The sequence below is a fragment of the Muscardinus avellanarius genome, assembly GCF_963383645.1.
Source record: "Muscardinus avellanarius genome assembly, chromosome: 7".
In the NCBI taxonomy this organism is placed as follows: domain Eukaryota; kingdom Metazoa; phylum Chordata; class Mammalia; order Rodentia; family Gliridae; genus Muscardinus; species Muscardinus avellanarius.
This window is the reverse complement of record NC_137793.1, coordinates 32,675,599-32,701,539: the sequence shown is the minus strand read 5'-3', so window position 1 is coordinate 32,701,539 and position 25,941 is coordinate 32,675,599. Positions and strand designations below refer to the sequence as shown.

The 25,941-nt window shown below is 47.6% G+C and overlaps 1 protein-coding gene across 1 annotated transcript in view; it reads left to right on the top strand.

Moving 5' to 3' along the window:
• Positions 1-11,895: 11,895 nt before the first annotated feature.
• Positions 11,896-25,941, top strand: part of CSF1R (colony stimulating factor 1 receptor) — a gene marked incomplete at both ends in the record, with an annotated part of 29,525 nt that continues 15,479 nt past the window's right edge. Inside the window, 6 exons of the mRNA XM_080699134.1 lie at positions 11,896-11,944; positions 16,990-17,247; positions 17,649-17,933; positions 19,250-19,386; positions 20,242-20,401; positions 22,824-23,010. Of these exons, the coding sequence (XP_080555260.1) occupies positions 11,896-11,944; positions 16,990-17,247; positions 17,649-17,933; positions 19,250-19,386; positions 20,242-20,401; positions 22,824-23,010 (1,076 nt within the window). The remainder of the gene's footprint in view (positions 11,945-16,989; positions 17,248-17,648; positions 17,934-19,249; positions 19,387-20,241; positions 20,402-22,823; positions 23,011-25,941) is intronic.

Below are 25,941 nucleotides of genomic sequence, written 5' to 3'. Positions count from 1 at the left end.
GACAGGCTCTCAGGGCATCTGCTAGTATAAAGGTTCGACTTCCCATAATTGGTTCGCGGGCAGAAACGAAGAACAGGAAATGGGCGTCCCCGATTTCCCTGCTCAATCGTTCAGAAACAGAGGTTAAGAGATAGGGAAGAACGTCTTCATTCCTTCTCAAAACCGGAGGATGACCTGGTCATCCGCAGGGTGGTCCCAGTGGACCGGGGGACAATGGGTCACCAAGCGCTTGGATTTTTGGGTCCCAGTGGACCAGAAGACCCAAGTCCGGAACCCGCTAACCAAGGGAAGGAGGCAGTTTACCGGAGTGAAGTGTTGCCAGCCAGCGCTGGCTGCGACAGAAGCGCTGAGAAGCTGCTGGGAGCGTGGTGGAGCTGGGGCGCGTGGATGCCGGTGGCTGGTGTGGACAGCACTGGCGGCTGGCGCAGGCAGGATCAGTGGGGGTGCGCAGGCGGCATGGCTTGCCGGGCCCGCGGCGTGGAGACAAAATGGCCTCCAGGCACGTGGCAGTCGCTGAGGCTGGGCCCCGAGGAGCACCGCCAGTGAGCCTGGCTTGGGCGGGTGAAACGGAGCAGCAGCAGCAAGTAGAGCTACGCCTGGCGCGGGTGACTGTGGCGGACACCGAAGCCGGCTGTGCGCCGCCCAATGAGCCTGGCTCGGGGCGGGCGGGGCAGAGGTCCTGGCGGTGACTGGAGCGCCGAGCTGGAACGGCGGTTTTAGGAGGTCCAAGCAGCAGGCAGAGGTCCTGGCCCGTGCAGGAGGTCGGCAAGCAGAACAGGTGCCAGCATTACCCAAGGAGCCTGGCTCCGGGCGGGTGGAACTAGCAGCCTGGCGGCCGGCGGAGCCTGCACGCCCCGGCAGTGGTGGCTGCGGCCGCGGTGGCAGTGGAAGATGGCCTCCGGTGCTCCAGAAGAGAGCACATGGGCGGGAAAAGATGGCCACCGGCTCTCAGCGGAGCGCGGGGCCGAAAAGATGGCTGTGGGCTCTCAGCAGAGCGCGGGGCTGAAAAGATGGCCGCGAGCTCTCAGCAGAGCTCGGGGCTGGAAAGATGGCCACCGGCTCTCAGCAGAGCTCGGGGCCGAAAAGATGGCCGCGAGCTCTCAGCAGAGCTCGTGGCTGGAAAGATGGCCGCGAGCTCTCAGCAGAGATCGGGGCGGGAAGAAGGCCGCCGGCTCTCAGCAGAGCGCGGGGCCGAAAAGATGGCCGTGAGCTCTCAGCAGAGCTCGGGACCGGAAAGATGGCCGCAGACTCTCAGCAGAGCCCGGGGCGGGAAGAAGGCCGCCGGCTCTCCCGGAGAGCGCGGGACTGGGGAAGAAGGCTTACGGTCCAGGCAGGCACGGGGCAGCAGTGGCGGCAGTGGCGGGAGCAACGCCTGCAAGCGGAGCGCTGGTGTGGGACCTCACAGTCGAGCTGCTGGCGGGTCGGAGAGTCCGGGGCTCAAAAAGAGAGTAAAAAGAAAAAGAGAAAAAAAGAAAAAAAAAAAGAAAAAAATGGGGAGGGACCCAAGAGTTCTCCCGGTTCGGCACCAAATGATAAGTAAAATAAAAAATTAAATGCGAGTAAAATAAAAATAAGTGAGTACGGCGGAGTGTGAAAAACACGAGAGAGGTCTGGTACACGTGGCATGTAAAGTTTTAATGGCACGGCTCTCCCGGGGATCAGGGCGAGGCACCGTGGGGCCCGCGCGCCTGTCCGAAGCTTGAGGACGCGGGCTCTCCTTTTCAAGGTATGCATCTCGCGAGAGGAGGGTTTACTCGCGGGAACGCCCAATTCTCGCGGGGGTTTCAGCCCCTCCCTTGCCCTGCAGAGGTCATGTGACACAAAGTCACATGAGTGCAGGACCCAATTTAACACTCCTCTCCTATCTTTCCATTCAAACTTTGCTGATATTTCCCCTCCATTATCTAGAGTCCCACTGGTACCCTCTGTGTTCCCTAGTTTGGGCATATTAGAGGAAACATATGTACCTTTTCCTTCTGTGCTTGGCTGATCTCACTTAACATAATGTTCTCCAGGACTTTCCATCTTCTTGCAAATGATATGATTTTGTTCTTTTTTATGGCTGAGTAGAATTCCATTGTGTGCATTTTCTTTCCAGAGTTTTGCAATCCATTCATCTGTTGATGGGGACCTGGATTGGTTCCATATTTTGGTTATTACAAATTGTGCTGCTATGAACATAGGTATGCATATGTTGCTGTAGTTCTCTGAATTCAACCCTTTTGGAAAAATACCCAGGAGTGGTATAGCTGGATCATATGGTGGATCTATTCCCACCTTTCTTAGGAATCTCCACACAGATCTCCATAGTGGCTGAACTAGTTTGCATTCCCACCAACAGTGTAAAAGAGTTCCTCTTTCCCCACATCCTCGCCAGCATTTGTTGTTATTTGATTTCTTTATGCTTGCCACTCTGACTGGGGTTAGATGGAATCTCAGAGTGGTTTTCATTTGCATCTCCCTGATGGCCAGTGATGAAGAACATCTTTTCATGTATCTGTTGGCCCTTTGTATCTCTTCTTTTGTGAAGTGTCTATTTAGTTCATTTGCCCATTTCTTAATTGGGTTGTTTGTTTTGCTAGTGAAGAGTCTTTTGAGCTCTTTGTATATTCTGGATACTACCCCCCTATCAGAGTGGTGGCTGGTAAAGATCTTTTCCCATTCTGTAGGCTTCCTCTTTAGGTTACTGATGGTTTCCTTTGATGAGAGGAAACTTTTTAGTTTGATGCTATCCCACTTGCTCTAATTTCCTGAGCTTTGGAGGTTTTGTTGAGAAAGTTACTGCCTGTGCCAATATGTTGTAGTGTTGAGCCTATGCTCTCCTCTACTAACTTCACAGTCTCAGGTCTAATTTCCAAGTCTTTGATCCATCTTGAGTTGATTCCTGTGCATGGTGAGAGGTAAGGATTTAGTTCCATCTTTCTACAAATGGATAGCCAGTTCTCCCAGCACCATTTGTTGAAAAGGCTGTCTTTTCTCCAGCGTATGAGTTTGGCCCCTTTGTCAAAGATTAATTGACTAAAGATGTGTGGATTTGTTTCTGTATCTTCTATTCTAATCCACTGGTCAGTATATCTGTTTTTGTGCCAGTACCATGCTGTTTTTACTACTATTGCTCTACAGTATAATTTGAAGTCTGGGATTGTGATGCCTCCTGCATGTTTCTTATTGCTGAGAATTGCTTTGGCTATTCTGGGTCTTTTCTTTCTCCATATAAAGTTCATGGTTGATTTTTCTAGGTCTCTGAAGAATGTCGTTGGTATTTTAATGAGAATTGCATTGAATCTATAGATCAGTTTTGGCAGAATGGCCATTTTGATGATATTTATTCTGCCTATCCATGAGCACGGGAGGTCTTTCCATCTTCCAAGGTCTTCTTCAATTTCTTTCTTTAATGTTTTATAGTTTTTGTTGTAGAGGTCTTTTACATCTTGGGTTAGGTTTATTCCTAGGTATTTTATTGGTTTTGAGGTTATAGTGAATGGAATTGTTTTCTTTGTTTCTTTCATTGTGGACTCATTGTTGGCATAAAGAAAAGCCACTGATTTCTTTAGGTTGATTTTGTATCCTGCGACTTTGCTGAATTTGTCAATCAGCTCCAGAATTCTTTTGGTTGAGTTCTTTGGGTCTTCCAGATAAAGGATCATGTCATCTGCAAATAAGGATAATTTTAATTCCTCTCTTCCTATGTGGATTCCTTTGATTTCCTTCTCTTGTCTTATTGCTGCAGCAAGGGTCTCAAGGACTATATTGAAAAGGAGTGGTGATAGTGGGCATCCTTGTGATTCCTGATTTTAGAGAAAATTCTTGCAGTTCTTCCCCATTCAATATAATGTTGGCTTTGGGTTTACAGTATATTGCCTTAATGATGTTGAGGTACATTCCTTCTATCCCAATTTTCTGCAGTGTTTTTAACATAAATTGGTGTTGGATTTTGTCGAATGCTTTTTCAGCATCTGTTGCTATGATGATGTGGTTTTTGTTCTTGGTTCTATTTATGTGGTGAATAACGTATTGATTTGCGTATGTTGAACCAGCCTTGTTTTTCTGGGATGAAACCGACTTGGTCATGATGTATTATTCTCTTGATATAGTTTTGAATGCGTATGGCTAGTATTTTGTTTAGAATTTTTGCATCTATGTTCATTAAGGATATTGGTCTGTAGTTTTCCTTTCTTGAGGTATCTTTATTTGTTTTGGTAATTAATGTGATACTGGCCTCATAGAAGGAATTTGGGAGAGTTCAATCTCTTTCAATTTCCTGGAACAAGTTCTGAAGTATTGGTATTAGTTGTTCACTGAAGGTTTTGTAAAATTCAGGTGGAAACCCATCTGGGCCTGGGCTTTTCTTTGGTGGAAGAATTTTTATTGCCATTTCTATTTCTTCCATTGCTATTGGTTGGTTTAGGCTTGCTATGTCCTCTTGGTTAAGTTTAGGTAGGTTAATTGTGCTTAGAAATCTATCAATTTCTTCCATGTTTTCTAGTCTATTGGAATATAAATTTTTAAAGTAGTTTCTCACAATCTTTTGAATTTCTTCACTATCTGTGGTGATATCTCCTTTTTCACTTCTAATTTTGATAATTTGAGTTGATTCTCTTTTTCTTTAGGTTAGGTTGGCCAGGGGTTTATCAATTCTATTAATCTTTTCAAAGAACCAGCTTTTTGCTTTATTGATTCTTTGAATTGTTTTTTTTTTGTTCTCTATTTCATTTATTTCTGCTCTAATTTTAATAATTTCTTGCCTTCTGCTGACTTTGGGAATAGACTGTTGCAGTCCTTCTAGGTCCTTTAATTGTATCATTAGGTTCTTTACTTGGTGATTCTCTGTCCTTCTTATGTGGACACTCAATGCAATAAACTTTCCTCTTAATACTGCCTTCATAGTGTCCCATAGATTTTGGTAGGTTGTGTCTCTGTTTCCATTTGTTTCCATAAATTTCTTTATTTCTTCCCTAATTTCCACTCTTACCCATTCATCATTCAATAGTGTATCATTCAATCTCCATGTATTTGAATAATTTCTTTTGAGTTTTCGGTTGTTGATTTCTACTTTTATTCCATCATGGTCTAAAAAGATTCAAGGGATTATATTACATGTTTTGAATTTGCAGGCGTTTTCTTTGTGACCCAGGATGTGGTCTATTTTGGAGAAGGTTCCATGGGCTGCTGAGAAGAATGTGTATTCTGTAGTTCCTGGCTGAAATATTATGTAGATGTCTATTAGGTTCATTTCATTTATGGTTTTGTTTAGTTCTAAGGAGTCTTTACAGAGACTTCTGCGAAGATGGCGACGGAGAAAAGCGGGACTTACGAGCCTCGCTAACAACCAATCTCTATTACCACAAAATCAGCGCCTTTCATAGCCAGAAAACACCATCAGCAGAGAAACAAAAAATGTAATTACAAGGGACAGAGAAAAAGAGGGCTGGAAATATGAGACATCAGAAAGAAACCAGACTGCAGTGCTGCGGCCGGAGCCGCGGCATGGAACGGTGCGGGCACCATCTTCCCTTGCAGCACCAGGCCCCAGAGAGGAGGGGGATTCATAACGGAGCTCAGAGCCAGAGAGAAGATACGCGGGCCTCATGGCCGAGGACGCTGCAGCAGTGCCTTACTGCTGGTGGCAGCGGCAAGTTCACCAGACGGCACCAGACCAATGCACTCAACAGCCCTCCAGGATCCAGAGAGGAGCGGTGGACAGCGAGCCGAGGTGAGCTGCTGCAGATCAGCTGGGCGGAATTCAGAAGATTTTTCGGTGCAGGGAGCATCTAAAGCTCCCAGTGGCTGGGCTCAGCCCACCCTGCATGGACTCAGAGCGGAGCTCAAAACCAGAGAAGAAATACGCCAGCATCACGGCCGAGGGTGTGGCAGCGGCGCCATATTGCCACCAGTGGCAGCAGCAGTGAATTCACCGAGTCCACTACAGCTCCATCAGCGCACGCAACAACAGTGAGTCAAATTGCGGCCCCTAGAGGAGAAATCCCAGTACTGCACTCCCAGGGACTTGACGCAGTGGGGGAGTAGCAGTGGCAGAGATATCACACCATAGGAGAACGCCCAACCTGGCACCCCCCATGGTCTAAAACAACCTCGATTGACTCCCTGGGTCTGAGACTCTGCGATACAACCTAGTAAAGGAGTAGTGGGGACTGAGATACCACAGACTCGAGATCCAGAGCACCTTAAGTGAAGTCGTAGTGACCAAAGGGAATAACCCAGAGAAGGCACAAACTTCCAAAATCATGGGAAAGAGGAATAACAATGGATCAATGAATGCCCACAACCCCATAATATCAGAACCCGATAAAACAGAAATTCAGAGATTTCTAGAAGATCAAATCAGGAAAATAACTGTAGAAATAATAGAGGTGTTTCAAAAAGAATTCAAAGGGAGCCAAAAAGAGATAAAGGATGCAATTAATGAAGTAAAGGCCTCAATTAAAAATACAAACAACCGATTAGACCACATGGAGAATAGAATCTCACTCTTAGAAGATGATCACTCCAATTTAGAAATTTCTAATTTAGAAAAAAAATCCAACAGCAGGAATCTGACATTGAAGAAATATGGGCCCATTTTAAGAGAGCTAACCTAAGAATAATTGGAATAGAAGAGGGAAAAGAAGGTGAAACCAAAGGGATCAGCAATCTCTTCAAGGAAGTAATAGCAGAAAATTTCCAAACATAGAGCAAGAGGTCAATACACAGGTCCAGGAAACTTATAGAACCCCCTTTAGACAGGATTGGAGATGAGGATTCCCACGCCACATAATTGTCAAAATGACCAATGTGGAAGCCAGGCAGAGAACCTTAAAGGCAACAAAAACAAAGGGCCAAGTGACATTCAGAGGCAAACCAATTAGAATCACTCCAGACTTCCCAAACCAAGTCATGAGAGCCAGAAGGGCTTGGAGTAACATATTCCAAACTCTGAAAGAAAACAACTTCCAGCCAAAAATTTCCTACCCAGCAAAACTTTCTATCAAATTAGATGGGGAAATAAGAAACTTCCATGACAAACAGAAACTGAAGGAATTTATGTCTTCAAAACCAGCGCTAGAAAAAATACTCAAAGAGATTAACTATAAAGAAGAACTAGGTAACACAGACCAGAACCAGAGAAACAAGATTTTCCATCCAACAAACAACTAAGATTGGTAATCTGTGGAGATTCATTATTTATGTTAGTCTTTTACCTATCTCTAAATTGTATTGTTTGCTTTTATTGTTGTTGATTTTTAGATTTCTAGTTGGGATATTAATATACCTTCAGATATAGCATTTAGAAATATTTTATCCCATTCTATCAGTAACTTTTAACTGTTTACATTGTCTTTGGATATACAATATTGTTTTATTTTTTAGGGAGTTTGTTTACCCTTCTGTTACCTATGCCATTTAAATCATATCCAAGAAATCACTGTCAATTTCAGTGTTGTGAGGTTTAATGACCCAGATTTTCTTCTAAAAGTTTATAGTCTTAAGATTTATATTTAGGTCTTTTATCTATTTTGAGTTAATATTTGTATATGGTGTTAGGTAAGGGTCCAATTTTATTCTTTTTTTACGTAATTATTATTTTTCAATGATATTTAGTTAAAAGATTATTATTTCCTCCACCAAATGTTCATGAAAACCTTGTCAAAAATAACTTGACAATATATGGAAGAATTTATCTCTAGGCTTTTATTTAACTCAAATGGTTCATATATCTGCCTTTATAACAGTATTACACTGTTTCAATTATTGTAGCTTTATATGGTTTGAAATCAGAAAATATACATCTTGCTTTGTTCTTTTTTGAAATTGTTTTGGGTATCTAGAGTCCATATTCCATATTAGGATAGATTTTTTCTGAAAAATAAATAAATAAATGTATGATAGTTTCACCTTAAAAAAAGAGAAAAAATATTCTCTGGTAAGAAAGAAAGGAAAGAAAGCAAAAAGAAATATTGAAATGTTTTCTTTAAGTCATCAAAAGCTTGGTATCAGACAAATGAAATTGTTATGTGAGATTATCATTGTTAATTTTGGATAAATTGCTATAATACTAGATGTCAACCACTAAGCCAAGCATGGGAAGGAGGGATGGGGAGGGAATTGGGTGGGGATCGGGTAGGGGCTAATTGGGTGATGTGTGCATTTATGTCTACAAAAGTTGTTTTTTTTTAATCCCATTATGATGTATGAATACAGTGCACCAATAAAAAAAAAAGAAAATCTAAGGAGTCTTTACTCATCTTTTGCCTTGAAGATCGATCCAGTGGTGTGAGAGGTGTATTTAAATCTCCCAGAATTATTGTATTTAGGTCTATTTGGGATCTGATGTCCAGAAGGGTTTGTTTTATAAATGTGGTTGCACCCACATTTGGGGCATAAATATTTACTATCATTATATCTTCTTGGTGTATTTTCCTTTTAATAAAAGGAAGTGCCCTGATTTGTCTCTTCTGATGTGTTTTAGTTTAAAGTCTGTTTTGTTGGATATCAGTGTTGCTACAACTGCTCTTTTTTGGTCTCCAGTAGCATGGTATATCTTTTTCCATCCTTTCACTTTCAGTCTGTGAATGTCTTTGGCTATAAGATGAGTTTCTTGCAGACAGCATATATTTGGATTATGTTTTTTAATCCACATTGCCAGTCTATGTCTTTTGATTGGTGAGTTAAGTCCTTTGACGTTAAGAGATATTATTGAAATATGATTTTTGTTTTCTGCCATTTTGTGTTCTGTCTACTATTGGGTGGTTTTGTCTTTCTTCTTTACTTAAATGGCCCACTTATGAACTTCCTCTCTACTCTGGTTCTGAAGTCTGCTTCTTTTTTCTTCTTTATGGTTTTTTTTCTTTAAGAATTGTCTCTAGTGTTGGCTTTGAATTCATGAATTTTTTAAGAGTCTGTTTATCCTGAAATTCTTTTGTTTCCCCATTTATTTTGAATAGTAGTTTTGCTGGATAGAGTAGTTTTGGTTGGAAGTTATTTTCTTCCAGGGTCTGAATCCCATCGTACCAGTCTCTCCTAGCATTCCTGACCTGGGTTGTATAGTCTGGGGTGATTCTTATTGTTTTGCCTCTATATGTCACCCGTTCTTTTGTTCTCACTGCTTTTAAGATTCCTTCCTTGGCCTCTATATTGGTCAGTTTGGCTATTATGTGGCATGGGGAGGTCCTTCTTTGGTCCTATCTCAATGGTGTTCTGTATGCCTCCTGGACATGAAGATCCAAGTCTCTTTCCATGTTTGGAAAATTCTCTGAAATTATTTCTTTGAAGAGATTACTGATGCCCTTGGTCTGTACCTCTATCCCTTCTTTAATGCCTATTATCCATAAGTTAGGACACTTCATATTATCCCATATTTGCTGGATGTTTAGGTTTTGTTGCTGTAAAGATTTCTGTATATCACTGACCATGTTTTTCGGTATTGGATGTACTGTCTTCTAACATTGATATTCTGTTTTCCATTTCATCTAATCTTCCAGAATTTCTTTCTATTGCTGTCTTCATTTCACTTATTGATTCTTTCATTTCATTCCAGGCCTCTTTCTGATTCTTAGTGTTTCCAGCTCATCTTTCATCTCCTCTAGACTTGTTTTAAATCCTTTCATCATATTGTAATCAAGATTCAGAACTCCCCTTCCTGCATTTCTTGTAGGTCAGTATTCATGACTTCTGTCGTTTCTCCACTATTCCTGGTTCTCATATTTTCAACGTTCTCAGGCCTGTTCTTCTGATGTCTTCCCATTGATTGTGAGTATTGTGTATAGTCCAGTCTTAGTAGTATAGATTTAGAAGAGTTAACAGGTAAAGAGTACTTTTTCGAGTGGTGAGGGTTGGGTGATGGTGGAGTAGCAGGGGTCAGAAGTCAGGAACCATGAACACCCAAATTTTGTTTCTCTGCTTCACAAAATGACAATAAACAGTAACTCGCTGCTGCCACCGAAGGCAATATGGCTCCGCTGCCACACCCTCAGCTGTGAGGCTGGCGTATTTCTTTTCTGGTTTTGAGCTCCACTCTGAGTCCCTGGAGGGTGTGCTGAGCCCGGCCCCTGGGAGCTTTAGATGCTCCTTGCACCGAAAAAACTGTTGAATTACACCTGGTGTTCCGCAGCTGCTCACCTCAGCTCACTGTCTGCCCCTCCTCTCTGGAGCCTGGTGGCTGGTTGGTGCGCTGGTCTGGAGCTGTCCGGTAAATTCTCCACTGCCAGCAGCAGTATGGTGCTGCTGCCACCATACTGCTGTCCAGGCCGTGAGGCTGGTGTATCTCCTCTCCAGTTCTGAGCTCCGTTCTGAGTTCCCCTCCTCTCTTGAGCCTGGCACTGCGAGGGAAGATGGCACCGGAGCGGGTCCGCCACCACTGAAATGCGAGCTGGTTTCCTCTCTGGCATCTGGCCATTCTTCTAACCTTCCTTCTCTCTGTCCCTCATACTTACAATTTTTATTTCCCTGCTGGTGGTGTTTTCTGGCTATGAAAAGCGCTGATTTTGTAGTAATAAAGATAGGTTGTTAGCGGGATTTGTAAACACCGCTTTACTCAGTCACCATCTTCCCGGAAGTTCAAAATGTGATTTTTTTTCCTTTAGGAATTATGGCAGAACAATAACTAGACTCCTTGTAAAAATAAATTACCTAATCTGCAAAATACAGTTCTATAATCAGACTGCCTGTATCTGAGTCCCACTCCCACCATTTGATAATGGATTCCATGATTATGGAATCATGGGGGAGTTCGAGGTTTTTGACCTCGTTGAGCTCCAGTTTTTCCATTTGCAAAATGAGAGTGAGAATGTAGGAATAAACAAATTTAATTTCTTCTAAATTCTCTTCAATCAGTGCAGAAGCCCTCTGTGTGTGTGTGTGGGGGGGTCTCTACACGTCAAACAAATAGTAGACACCAGCCGAGTGTCTTCTAATTCAATTAAATCCTGACTCTATCTAACTGGAAAGAGCTCAGATCTCAGAGGTTGAAGGATCAATCCCTTTGCTATCCCCTCCTTTAGAAGACAGTAAATTAGGGCTTTCACAATCCCCTTATCAGATATGAGTAATTTGCTAGAGTGGTTCCAGAACTCAGGAAAACATTTATTTACACTTAGTAGTTGGTTATAAAGGCTATGACAAGGGATACTAGTGACTATCAGATGAAGAGATGGCCATGCCAGCCTCTCGGAACCTCCACCTGGTTGGGTGGTGCTGAAATCCCAGCCTTCTAATCCTGCCTTGGTCTTTCTGGTGACCAGTGCCCATGCTGAAGTTAGTTAGGTACTGCTGCTTACCAGTCTACTCATTAGCTCACAAAAGGATACTTATCATTTTGAAGATTCCAAGAATCTTAGGAGTTGAATATCAGAAAACAGCGATGAAGAAAAATACGTATTTCACATTATCACACCACTGAAGAAGACTGAGAATGTGAAGAGCTCGACTGGTGAGTGTTGAGTGAATGGGTGCTTTTGCCGTTATTATTAGATTCTCCCAGACCAACCTAACTTCTCTTTGGGCTCAGCCAGAGCCAACTGATTACTGGGGAGACCCCCATTTTACTGGCTGGCTCTTGGGCATGGTCTTCTCTGGGGGTCCCTTGGAGGTGGGCTCACAGAGTCCCTGCACTTAGCCAGCTCCCCCCAGGATCAGTCTGGCCCTGCTCTAGAATCTATCCCTGCCCCCTGGGGGTCATAGCTTTGTTTTCTTCTATATTTCCAAACCCTGTGGTTGCCTTGCCTAGCTAAAAGGGGAAGGAGAGGATCAGCCCAAGGAGGAGGAGGAAGAGGAAAACAAGACAAACAGCCAGTGCAGGAGAAAGGAGTGTGTGTCTGGTGGTCCCTGTGCCTGGGACTAGCAGCTGTGAGCCCTGCCACCTTTCAGCCTGCCTCAACCTGCTGCTTCCCCGTGGAGGCCATGGGCCTGGGGGCTCTGCTGGTCCTGCTCGTGGCTGCAGCTCGGCATGGTAAGAGCAGAAGTGGGCACTTTTGTGGGAGTGTGACAGAGATAACCCTGTCAAGGGACTTGAGAGCCCCTCTCCCACTGGGTGTCCCCACTCTCTGCTGGGTCTCCCAGCACTGGAATGCAGGTTTGCAATTATCTACTTTAGAAAGTCAGTGGAGGGAAAGGGGGTAAGGTGGGCTGGAATCGGCTGGGCCAAGGCCGAGGGTCTGTCGCAGCCTGTTGACTTGCTGTGAGTCCTGAGCAAACCCCTGACACTCTCGGGACTTTGGCCTCCACGTCCACTCAACGGTGGAGGTGGAGCTCAGCTAATGCAATGATTTGGAACTTTCCTGTGCATACAGGAAATCGCCTGGGGCCCTTGTTACAAGGCAGATTCTGACTCCATAGGTCTCATAGGTGACATGAGATTCTGCACTCTGGCAAGCTCCTAGGAGGGGCTGAGGCTGCTCTGAGCAGAGGCCCTAGAGAGCCCTCAATGCTCTACCAGCTGCAGTTCCTCCTGACAGGGCCTGTCTCAGAAGGTCCAATGGGGCAGTGGTCTTTCCTTGGAAGGCTTGGGTAAGGGGCTAGGAAAAGACAGGAGGTTGGCCTTTTTAGCCCAGGACTCAAGAATGGGGGATTTGGTGAGAGAGAGCTATAAGGCTAGAGGGGCCCCGGGGAAGGCCAGTGAGGGTCTCCCCAGACAGAACTTTCCCAGACACAGGCTTGAGGTCTCAGGAAGGGAGCTGCATGGGCATCCCACCCACCTCCACCCTCCAGGTGTTTCCATTTGCAGAATTCCCATCTAGGAGACTGCCCAACTACAGAGAAGGGGCCGGTGTATCGGGGCTGTTGGCCCAGCAGACGTGCTTCATGTCGCAGTGCCTGTTCATCTGGAGGGGTCCAGGGGAGGTGGGTTTGGTGGGGAGGAAGGGTGCTCTCACTCTGGCCTCCCTACAGGAGGAGTTGGTATATCTGGTCCTTGAGATATAATGTCCCACTGAAGGCCTTTTGCTGGCCCAGCCAATCTCCTTGGCTTGTGTGTTTGTTCTCTTTTATTGGGATGTGTTTTTCATGCATCAGAAAGCATGTTTGTCTTCTTTAAGTGTGCAATGTGGTGAGGATTGAAAAATGCTCATGCTTGTGTAGCCACTGTCTCAAGTAACGTAGGGACTATTCCTCTTTCCCAGAAAGTTCTGTGGGTTTGATTTCACTGTCTTGTCTTGTTCCCACCCAAGGAAGTGTCTGTGGGTTAGTGTGTGTGTGTATGTGTGTGTGAACACACATGTGATGGGCTGTCCAATGTCCAGCTCCGAGGGAAAGGAGATGGGGGCAGGGGGCTGGAAACCTTAGTTTACACTCAGCAGACTGGTAGTGAGTGAGTGGGGCTGGAGAGGAGGCGTGCAGGGAATGGTGCCGGAGCACCCGAAGACGGGGAGATGCTCTCTTCTCCACCAGGTGAGGAGCTCAGGGCTGAGGAGGGGCTATGTCCAGGGGGCAGTGCTTGAGTGTTGGGGGAGGGGAGAAGGAGACTGGGGAGCCTCCTGGGAGCTGCTGATGGAGGCCTTCGTCAGACAAATGGAAAGGAGCAGAGGTGGAAACCTGGGGGCCTAGGAAGAATTTGGGGGCTGAGATGAGAGAGGCAAAGACTGGACAGGTGCAGAGGAGACCTAGGTCAGTGTTAATCAAGCCCCGCGCCCCCCACCCAAAGGTGATGGGGCTGAGCAAGCCTCCCTCCCCACCTAGAGGCCAGCAGGGAAAGTGGGTGGCGGAAGTAAAGGGCACCAGCCCTGTCCTGCATGAATATCGGGGACCACAGGATAGAACAAAACAAGACAGATACCTTTCCCGGACCACATTTCCAAGAGACCAGCGATGGGTTAGAGGGATAGGCTGGGGGAGGGGGAAGGAGAAGCTGCCTGCGAGAAGAGGCAGATGCAGAAACAGGAAGGAGTGCTGAATCACAGAACCCAAGACAGCGGGAGGTTTTGCTCATGGCCTGTGGCTATTAAAGGTTAAAAATATTTAAATATCAGTATCAGACCCAGAGAAGGCATTAGAAATATAGCAATGGAAGTAGAAGCTCGGGGCAGGCGCAGCTGAGGGTACCTTCATCTCCTCCCCAGCAGAGCTCTGTCTAAAGAGGGACTGGGATCCTTCCCATCAGAAAAAGGGGTACCTGGGGCACAGAGGATAAGCAGCCTCCCAGCTATAAAGGGGGAAGCCATGGGAACCAAACCCCAAGCTACTTCCTGCAGTTAGTCCAGCCTGGGGCCCTGGAGTGTTGCTGTGGTAATAGGGCAGTACTGAGATTTGCCAAAAGTCTGTAAGAAATGGCATTTGTCCCTCTTCCTTGTGGTCACCAAAAGGCCATAACTACAGGTATCGGCCATGGCAGTATGAAGTTCATCCAGTGTGTGTGTGTGTGTGTGTGTGTGTGTGTGTGTGTGTGAGAGAGAGAGAGAGAGAGAGAGAGAGAGAGAGAGAGAGAGAGAGAGAGACTAAGAATGGAATCTTGGGGCATTCTATATCCAAGCTACATGCCTATTCCTATTTTATTCTTTGATTTTGAAATAGGGTTTCATTAAGTTGTTGAGGCTGGCTGCAAACCTGTGAGCCTCCTGTCTCAGCTTCCCAATGTCAGGATTACAAGCATGCGCCACCACACCCATTTTTGTTTTTGTTTTTGTTTTATGGTTTTAGATATTGAACCCAGGGACATTCTACCTTGGAGCTATGCCCCAGCCCTTTTTACTTTTTATTTTGAAACAGAGTTTCTGTTGCTAAGCAACAACAACCTCAAACCTGCAATCTTCCTGTGTCAGCCTCCCAAGCACTGGGATTATAGGCGTGCACTACTATACCTAGTTTATACATCCTTTTTGCTAACTAGGAGCTCTGGCAGAAGGCTGTACATTACTGATGGGCTCTAAATCGGAACATAGTTAAAACATCCTGAAATTCACCTTTCCAATTTTGGGCTCTCAGGAGAGGTCAGGGGTTGGGGGAACACCCATTTAAAGAGTGTTTGTAGTCTGACATGGTGGCACACACCTGTAATCCCCGTATTTGGAAGGATCACAGGTTCAAGGCCAGCCTCAGCAGCTTGGTGAGGTTCTCAGCAACTCAGCAAGACCCTGTTTCAAAATAAAAAATTTAAAAGTAAGGCTAAGGGTATAGCTCAGATGTAGAATGCCCCTGGGTTCAGGCCCCAGTAACCCCTCCTACACACACACACACACACACACACACACACACACACACACAGAGTGTCAGTATCCCATGTGGTGGTACACATACCTAGAATCATGGCAGGCTTGGGAATTAGGCAGGATGGTTTACAAGTCTGAGCCAGCCTGGATAATTTAGCAAGACCCTGACTCAAAACAAAAAATAAAAAGGGCTATGGATGTAGCTCAGTTGTATAGCACCCTGGTTCCAATCCTCAGTATTGCCAAAAAAAAAAAAAAAATGTTTCCCAAGAATAGTGAATTCAGCTGAGGTCCTCAGGCTGATGTGTTGCTGTTCCCCATAAAAAACAAACAAACAAACAAACAAACAAACAAAAGGAGCCGGGCATGGTGGCGCACGCCTGTAATCCCAGCATTTGGGAGGCTGAGACAGGAGGATTTATAGTTCACAGACAGCCTCAGCTACTTAGGCCCTTTGAAACTCAGTGAGACCCTGTTTCAAAATAAAGAATAAAAAATATGGCTGGAAGGTGTATCTCAGAGGTAGAATGCCCCTGAGTTCCATCCCCAGTACAACAACAACAACAAAAAAAAAACCCAAAACAAAAAACACCCCCAAAACAAAACAAAAAACAGAAGGGCTAGAGCAGAAGGGCCGCTCCTCCAGCCAGCCAGTGGGGCAGTGGTGGAACCAGGCCTCACAGCCCTGTGCACCCAGATCCCACACACCCACCCCTCCTGGAGTCCTGGAGAGGCGGGATGGCCAGGAAGGATGGCCAGGCAGGATGGCCAGGAGTGCCGGACAGGAAGCAGAAGTGAGATGTCCTGGTAGAAGGGCTGCAGGCTGAGCGGAAACCAGGCCAAGCAGGAGGCCAGCAGTGTGTTTCCGCCCATGCAGGCCGGGGCGCCTGGCAGCCCCTCGGAGCCGTGAATCAGCTCTCACTTCCCTCCTTCACCCCTATTTTAGGACCTGGAAAAATGCTGACACTGCAGAGCCAACAACGGGCCTCCTTCCCCGAAGGCCAGATAGGAGTTTCAAGTTCTCTTTTCTCCTTCAAGAAAATTTTCCTTAAAAGAGATTGATTCCCCAGTAAGCACAGCAGTGCTGGGAGAGGGGTAGCCTACAACACAAACACAGTGCCTACATGTTTCTGAGTCTTTATTCAAAGACAGGTGATGTTCTAAGGTTTCCATGCATTTATTTATTTACTTAACCTGCCATCTTCCTGTTTCAGCCTCCCACTTACTATAATTATGAGCATACGCCGTCACGCCTGGTTGGTTTCTGTGCATTTTAAACACCTAACATGCCAGTGAATGGGTACAATTATTGTCACCATTTAACAGAAAGGAGAACTGAGACGCAGAGCCTCTGGGCCATCCCACTGTGCTACGCACCGTGGATCCAGTAGTGGGAATGGCAGGTCAGGGGACTTTTAGGACCTCTTCCACTCTGCGGGGCTGAGATCTGACACCCCTTTTCTCCTTCATTGCGTGAACTAAGTCAGAAGAGGTGTCCATGAATATTCCATTCATTCATTCCTCCATGGCCCACGTTGTATTCAGGGTTGATGGAGTCTACACCTGGGAAGAATGACACTGTCTATCCAAGAGGGAAGGCAAAGCAGAAGTCTGGGGACCCAAAGGGACAGAGGCCTGGGTGCGAGGCCAGGGGATCCCCTCCTTCTCAGATGAGGGGCCTCCTGGACATCAGAGCTGCGAGTCCATCTCCACAGGTTTGGGAGTTGAGCAAATGATCAGAGGGACCCAGACTTATTCAAGGAGACCCTAGCAGCAGCCTTGCCAAAGTCCCAGCCACCTGGGTCAGGGAAGGGCCCAGGAGGTGCATCCCAGCCTCTGTCTGCCACCCCACCAGGTCAGGGAGTCCCGGTGATCGAGCCCAGCGGTCCTGAACTGGTCGTAGAGCCAGGTGCAACGGTGACCCTGCGATGTGTGGGCAATGGCAGTGTTGGATGGGACGGCCCCATCTCCCCTCGCTGGAACCTGCACCCCGGCGCCCCCAGCAGTGTCCTGACCACAAACAATGCCACCTTCCAAAACACTGGGACCTATCGCTGCACGGAGCTTGGAGACCCCCTGGGGGGCAGCGCCACCATCCACCTGTTCGTCAAAGGTGAGGACTCTGAGCCCTCTCCCAGGAGGCCTCACTGTACAGAGCAGAAGGGGCAGCCCCTCTTAGTTCCATTCAGTAAACTGGTCCCACGTGTATTGAGCACTGATCAAGAGTAAGGACCTATGACAGTGCCTCTAATTTATTGTCATCCTCACAGTAACCCTGTTAGATAAATTCTGTTATGCCCAGTTTCCAGAGGCTCAGAGGAGTTGAATCATTTTCCCAAGGCCCACAGCATCAATTAGCCCAGGTGAATCCAACCCAGAAGCTCACTCTAAAGCCTCAGTCAAAAGACCCTGGTATGATATGACCTCAGGCAGATGCTCAGCCTTCTGAGCCTCCCTGTCACTGATGTCCAGGGAGGGAGGGAAAGCGGCTGTAACTTGTGGTCTCTACCACAGACCCTGCTCGGCCCTGGAACCTGCTGGCACAGGAGGTGACCGTATTTGAGGGTGAAGATGCCCTCCTGCCCTGCCTGCTCACGGACCCCAGGCTGGAGGCCGGTGTCTCACTGGTGCGCGTGCGTGGCCGGCCCGTCCGGCGCCAAACCAACTACACATTCTCGCCCTGGTATGGCTTCACCATCCACAAGGCCCAGCTGCTGGATGGCCAGGACTACCAGTGCAGTGCCCTGGTGGACGGCAGGACGGTGACAACTCTCGGCATCCAGCTTAAAGTGAAGAATGGTGTGTGGGGCAGCAAGGAACCGGCCAGGTGGGGTGGAGAGGCTGGGACAGCGAGCCCGAAGCCCTGTGGCGGGGGCTGGGGCTGGGGCTGTTGGGAGTAACAGATAACTCCCTCCTGCTGCTTCTCCCTTCCAGTCATTCCACAGCCATCTGTGGGGCAAGAGGGGCAAGGTGAGATGCAGACTGCCTTCAAGTATACTAAGTCAGTGGGTAGTACTAACAAACAACCTGACAGTTGACAAAAGAGTGTGTGGGTGAGGGAGCCTCATGGAGGAACCTCCACACATTCTTTCCCTTTCTTTCTTTCTTCCTTTCTTTCTTTCCTTCCTTCTACCTTCGGGCTATACTCCCAGACCTATTTTATATTTTATTTGGAAACAGGGTCTCACTAAGTTGCTGAGAGCCTCACTAAGTAGCTGAGGCTGGCTTCGAACCTGTGCGATCCTCTTGTCTCAGCCTCCCAAGTGCTGGGATTACAAGCGTGCGCCACCACGCCCAGCCTCCACGCATTCGTGAGTGTCTCTGGGCCTCGGGAAAGTGGACGAGAGCATCTTTCAACCACAGCCATGGGCGTGGAGATCAATTCCAAACCTACTGCGAGCCAGGCACTGCGCTTGCTGGAGGCCAAGCTGTTGCCTGACAAACTGGGCATTGTACTGGAGAGTCAGACTGGAGAGAAAGTCCATAGGGATTATGATGAATGAGAAGCCAGGAGAAACGCCCTAGAGGAACCTGGGGTAAGGCGTGGAGTGACGCTAACTCCTCCACGCTGGTCACAGGCTTCTCTGAGGAATGCTTGAGCTAAAGATCTGCAGGATGCAATCAACCACCCTTCAAGTGCAGGGAAGAAAAGGATTCCAGGAGGGAAAGGCAAGAGCCCTGTGGTGGGAAGGCCAGCGGCTGCAGTGCACGAAGGGTGGAGGCAGGAGCTAGCAGGGTCTGTCACAGGTGGGGGTGTGATGGACCCCGGCTTTTATTCTGAAAGTGATGAGAATATTGAATGTTCTGAGAGCAAGATCCAGCTTATATTTTTCAGCGATTGCTTTGGCTGCTAGGAGGAGTCCAGGTTGTAAGGGACCAGAAGGGAGGCAGGGAGGCCTTTGAGGTGGCTCTGGCAGAAGTCCAGAACACCTGAAATGGGGGAACCAGGGTGGGGTGATGGAAGGAGGGAGCTTTGCAAGGTCTGTTTAGGAGTCAGGACCTGCTGTGGGAGAAAGCTTGGCATTGAGCCTGCCTTCCAGAATCTGGGATGGAGAATAGAAGCCAGGAGCAGAGCGACCGCTTGGGCCTCTTCAGCGGCTTCGTCTTGGTCTTAGTCCTCCCAGGGCCCCCAGCCTTGAAACTGGAGCCTGCAGAGCTGGTGCTGATTCGCGGGGAGAGCTCCCAGATCCGGTGCTCAGCCAGAAACTTGGACTCAGCCTTCAGTGTCTTCCTCAAACATGGAGACACCAAGGTTAGGCCTCCAGGGGGGAAGAGGGGAAGTCTGTTCATCCTCCCAGCACACAGCCCCTGAGGGGCACAGCCTCCACCCTCCTCAGAATGGCTCTCCGAGCTGACAACACAGCCTGGCCCAGCAGAGGGAAGGGACTTGCCCAAGGTCTTGCCACCAGTGCAGAGCTGATCTAGAGGCAGGCTCGTGCTGCTTGTGTGTGTGTGTGTGGGGGGGGGGTGTACTCAGTGCACACTTGGGCTTTGCCCCAGCCTCTAGACAGAGCCAGATGTGAGCTCCCTTGACTTACCAAGGTATTCCTCAGCTACCTTCACAGCCCAGGAACATAAGGACCATTTCAGAAAGACTTTGGGGGCTGGTGATGTAGATCAGTGATAGAGTGCCCAGAATGTACAAGCTTCTAGGTTTGGTCACCAGCACTGAAGGAAAAAAAGGAAAGAAAGAAAGAGAGGGAGGGAGGGAGGGAGGAAGGAAGGAAGGAAGGAAGGAAGGAAGGAAGGAAGAAAGAAAGAAAGAAAGAAAGAAAGAAAGAAAGAAAGAAAAGAAAGGCTTCAGGAGAGAGGGAGAGAATTTTCCCAGGAGCGAATAGCAGGAGGCTGCTCTATTCCCTTTCCCTTTCCTCTGTGCACACAGCGTGCCAGGTGCAGCCCTAAGCCCTCTGCATACATGTTTCTTTCACCCCTTACTGCAACGCCAAGGGCAGGGGCCAGTATCCATCCCATTTTATAGATGAAGAATCTGAGGCTCAGAATTCAGTCACTTATCAAGGACAGGCAAATACTAATCTTAAAGGCTGAGGATTGAGCTCAGATCTTTCTAAACAATCTTGGTATATTATCTTCATTCCTCTGGCTGCAGCTCAGAATCTCTCAAGATACTGACTTCCAGAGTAACCATTACCAGAAAGTCCTGACTCTCAACCTTAACAACGTAAGCTTCCAAGATGCCGGCAATTACTCCTGCATGGCCACCAATGCCCGTGGCACCCACTCTGCTTCCATGATCTTCCGGGTGGTAGGTGAGCATCAAGTGCAGGTGGCAGATATCTTGGGGGAGGACAACAGGGGTCCTGGGGGGGAAGTAGGAGCCCTGGGGAAGGCTCCTGAGGGGCAACAGGGTTGGAGGAGGAGGCAGCTGATGGCAGAGAGGATGCCGCCTCGATCCTGGGCCCAGCCAGGGAGCCACATGACAGGAAGCTCTCCCAGGATCCCTCCTTGGCCCTTTTATGAGGCTTTGTTGTATTTTGATTTAGCATCTTAGTTTTCTGTTTGGGGCTTGGAGCCACCATGGCTGCCTACAAAGCTATTTGTTCACTCACTCATTTCTTTATTCCTTCATACCTGGGACGGTCTCATCACAAGATACATAAACAGGCAATGGTCCCCCAGTGTGATCGTGGGGGAGCACAGGGTGACCTTGGAACACCAATGGTTCCCCCAACTTGGGACTGGAGAAAGTGGGCTCTAAGGTGGAGCAGGAGGAATGGAGGTGGGTTCGCTGGGCCTGGGGATGGAAAGAAACAGCTCAGAGGCAAAGAGAGGCTGGAGCACTGCGCCCCCGGAGGAAGCTGTCAGCAGTGGGGACATGGCGTGGGGAAGGAGGCAGAAGGCAGATGTAAAGGAGCCTTCAATGAAAGGATCATTTGCATCTCACCTGCAGAAAAGTCACTGCACTTTTTAAAGAGGAAAGTGATGAGTTCGGAGTGAAGGGGACACTGTGGCAGTCAGGAGCACGCACTTCTGGCCAGCGTCCCGCCTGGCTTAACCAGTGGGTTGCTTGACCTCTCTGTGCCTCAGCTGCTCTCCCTGCAAAATGGGAACAGGAACGGTGACTGCTTCATATATTTATTAGGAGAACTCAATCTGCATATTTATAAAAGTTAGTTGAGGGCCCATGGCAGAGTACAGGCTGCCCATGAGTGCTTGAGGGGATGTTCTCTGCGCAGGCTCAGTCTGGTCCTAGGCGGGCGGGATGGAGAGCAGAGGCGAGGAGGGGGGCGGTCAGGGCAGTGGCTGTGCTGGCGGAGGCTGGAGATGGCAGGCAGGTAAGGGTGCCGGAGCACAGTGTGGGTGTGTAGGAGTCTTATCAGAGCAATTTAGAAGGGGTCATTGGCAAGACTTGCTGGCGCTGAGATGAGAGAGAGAGAGAGAGAGAGAGAGAGAGAGAGAGAGAGAGAGGAGAAGGGCTGAGACACCTCCAGGTCTCTGGCCTGGGTGTTGGCAGGGCAGAGGCTGGGAACTCCAAGTGAAGCAGGAGTTGCTAGGGTGGCACAGGCCTGAGTCATCTCGCTCTGGCTCTGACTGTGGCTCATGTGTTGAGTACTAGGAGCATCAGAGAGGAAGAGGACACAGGAAGCTTGAATCACTGTTATTGGAACACGTGCACTGCACTAGACTTGCATGGCCAAGAGCCCTGCTGTGGTCCACCCTGTGCTGGGAGCTCTGTAGGACAGATGGGAAGAGGAGAGAGAGCATGCAGAATTGTCCCACGGAGCAAGAGCATGTAGACTTGTCCCCAATCATGCCTTCTAATCCTGTTTTCTAGTGCAGGCATACAGTAGTCACTCAATAAATGTTTGTGTTCATTTGCACTTTCGGCTGGCCATCATTCCAGATGCCACTGGTATGGCTGCAAGCGAAACAAATATAAAATGCCTGTTCAGATGAGGATGTCCGGTGCTCTAGCTGGAGAAGAAAAGCAATGAGCGAAATGAATTTAAAAAGAAAAAAGTCATGCAGCAATTGTGATTTCAAATGGGCTGTCATCGAGGGAGGTGTCACTGGGAAGCTGAGCAAGTTTGAGCAAGGATTCAGTGTTGGCAAGGGAGCAGGCCAAGCAGACACGTTGGAGAAGAGAACTCCAGGCAACAACATTAGGGCAGGACTGTGCCTGCCACATTCAAGGAATGAGTTGGCCAGGGTGCCGTTTGCGAGAGGAGGTGGGTACAAGCTGAGGTCAGAGGGGTGAGGAGGTGGCAGTTCCACAAGGCCCTTGGGGCCAAGGTAAGGACTTGGGCTTTTTTCTCCAGAAGGGATGGGTAGTGGTGGGAGGGTTTAAGTAGATGAGTGACATGATCAGACTTGCATGTGACAGGATGTAACAGTTTTCTGGTGCTTTGCTGGGCTGGTCTGTAGGGAGACAAGGGTAGGCAGAGGGGGACAAGTTAGGTGATTATTGCAATGATCCAAGCCAGGGGCAATGATGGTCTGACTAGAGTATAACAGAGGGAGTTGGAAGTGGCTGGAGTTGTGATGAATGAATGGGTAGATGGATAGATGGTAGGAAGACAGATATCAGAGGCAAGTCTTGGCTGGGGCTGGAGACCGTGAGCCTGGCCCACAGCAGGTGCTCAGGGCTAGATCAATGGGCGGATGACCCAGTGAACAGATAATTGGACATCTTTCCACTAACCCCATATCTCCATGCATTCTGCTTTCCAGAGAGCGCCTACTTGAATTTGACCTCTGAGCAGAACCTCTTCCAGGAGGTGACTGTAGGCAAGAGTCTCCAACTCAGAGTCCAGGTGGAAGCCTACCCTGACCTACAAGCTTATAACTGGACCTACCTGGGGCCTTTCTCTGATCACCATCCTGCACTTGATTTTACCACCAATAAGGAAACATACAGGTACCACCTGTCAGCTTCCATCTGAGCAACCCGTAGTCAGATGGGGGAGGCCTCAGCCAAAAATCAGGATACTTGGGCCATGTCTTGACCTTGCTGTATGACCTTGGGCAAATCCCTTCTTTCTGGCTCTCACTTTCCCTGACTCTGTGAGACCCTGACACCCGTCATCCAGGGGTATGTGGTGGTACACACCTATAATTTCATCTTCTTGGGAGGCTAAGACATCCTTCCTCCTTGTAAGAAATACAGAGCATCAATCATGTGTGTTTGAGACTTGGATCATGTTCACTTACCCCTCTGTCCCACTTCCTTGGGAAACTCAACGCCCTCCTCAATAATTCTACTGCTTCTTGAAAGTGTGCTTATCCATGGTCCTTCTGGAACTCTCGCCTCATTCCTTCCCCTCCTTCATGGCCAATCCAGATGTAGAAGACAAGCCCATGAATTTCACCCAAAGACACTCCAACAATGTGTTCTGAAAGTCTCTGCCACAAACCAGGCATGGTGGCCCGCACCAGTAACTCCAGTATTTGGGAGGCTGAGAAAGGAGGATTACAGGTTTGAAACCAGCCTCAACGACTTAGTGAGGCCCTCAGCAACTTAGTGAGACCCTGTTTCAAAATTAAAAAATAAGATAGGGCTGGGGTTAGCTCAGAGGTAGAATGCCTCTTAGGTTCAATTCCCAGTACCACACATACACACAAAGTTTCTGCCACACGCCCAGGTGTGTGTGGGTGGCATAGAGAACAAAGTCACAAACCCAGGTGCTTCAAAAGTTCTTCAAAGGTGCATGGTAAGTCCCCGCCCTCCTGAGATTCTTTCTCTGGCTACCCTTCTCCATAGGCTCAGAACTCTTTCATAAAGTACAGGCCCACTCTGCACCCTCTTTTCTTCAACCTCACCACTCCCAGAATCTTGGGTAGTATGCCCCCACTTTATACATCTCTCTTTTCTGTCTCCTATGGTCAATGTCCTTGGGGTCCCCTCACCTTCCCATCCAAAATGGTCTAACCAGGCAGTTTGTAAACAAGAGTGTTTCCTCGCCAAGAGAAACACCAATGCTGGGTATTAAAATAAGTCTCTTACCTTGTTCTATCAGATGAGAGAGAAAGTACAGATCTATTTAGGGCCTGTAATCAATGGCCTGCTTATCACACCTCCTACCTCCACTCATGGCGGACTGCCCTCTGCAACTCTTTCCTGTGGTCTATATTCAGCCTCAGAGTCCTTCTCAACATGGGTACTACTCAGCATAGCTGACTTTTGAGGAGAGAACTGCTTGCCATCCCTGGACTAGCTAACGCGCTAGCCATCTACAGACTTCAAAACTCTGGGGATTGTGTTCTGTTTCCTGAAGCTTCAATCGCACTCATTCCTAGAATCTTGCTTGTCAACTTGCAGAAGCAACAAGACACCTCCTGGTCACCTTCTTCCTCCTTTCGGTTCCCCTTGATCCCTCTGACCTGGTTAAGGCAGACCTGGAGTCTGGAGAACTCTGGGCAGGGCTGGTCCATGGATAGGTTTCAAGGGTCCATAAGCAGCAGAGGCATTGTAGAAAGGAACCATGAGATTCCCTGGAGCGCAGTGGTCTGGAACCACCCGACACAGGACAGACAAGTGTGGACACCAAACGGCCAGAGTTTGAGCTCATGGGATGGGTGTGCTCATGATGATGTATTTGAGTCACCCCAAAGAATTAAGCTGAAGGGTGGATGTCAGTTATCTCAAGAACGGACAATTTATGCCCTCACATTAGCAACATATACACAAAAATTGAAATAATACAGAGATTACATGGCATTGCCCAAGGACAACATGAAAATTCATAAAGCCTTCCATGTTGAAAGAAGAGTTGACATGTGGAGAGGGTTCTATATGCTAACGGTCTGACAGGATGAGATTGCTGTTTTAGTATCATGGATTTTAGTCTAGTAGTGGCTGTGGACATTTTCCAAGAAAGAACTGGTAATGTGCTATCATTTATTATTATATTTATTTATTTATTTGCAGTACTGGGGATGGAACCCAGGGGCCTTGTACCTCTGAGCTACATCCCCAGCCTTATTTTTCTGTCTTTTTTTTTTTTTTTAAGATACTGGGTATAGAACCCAGGAGCATTCTACCTTCTAGCTATACCCCCTATATCCCCAGCCCTATTTTTCATTCTTTTTTTTTTTTGGTGGTACTGGGGTTCCTGGAAGCCCTTCTACCTCCAGGCTATGCTCCCAGACCTATTTTTTACTTTTTTATATTTGGAAACAGGGTTTCTTAAGCCAGCATGGCTGGCTTCGAACCTGCGCGATTCTCCTGTCTCCGCCTCCCAAGCACGGGAATTACAAGCGTGCGCCACCACGCCCGGCTCATTCTTTCTTTTTGAGACAGGATATCACTGAGTTGCAAAGGACCTCACTAAGTAGCTGAGGCTGTCTGTGAACTGCGATTCTCCTGTCTCAGCCTCCCAAAAGCTGGGATTACAAGCATGCACCACCACGCCCAACTCCTTTTTATTATTTTTGAAACAGGATTTCACTGAGTTGCAAAGGGCCTCACTAAATATCTGAGGCTGTCCACGAACCACAACCTTCCAGTCTCTCTGCCTCCTGAATTCTGGAATTACAAGTGTGTGCCACCACACCAAGCCCTATTATTATTTATTATTTTTAAATGTTATTATTCTTGTTTTTTTGTGTGTATGTGGCTGCTGGGAATTGAGTCCAGGGCCTCATACAAGCCAGGCAAATGCTATACTACTGAGCTACACCCCCAGCCCTGCTATCATTTATTTTTAACTTTTTTTTTTTTTTGGTGCTAGGGATTAAACCCAGAGGTGTTTTACCCCTGAGCTACACCCCAAGCCCTTTTTATTTTAAAACAAGGTTTTCTTAAACTGGCAAAGCTGTCCTGTAATCCTGCAATCCTCATGTATTCGCC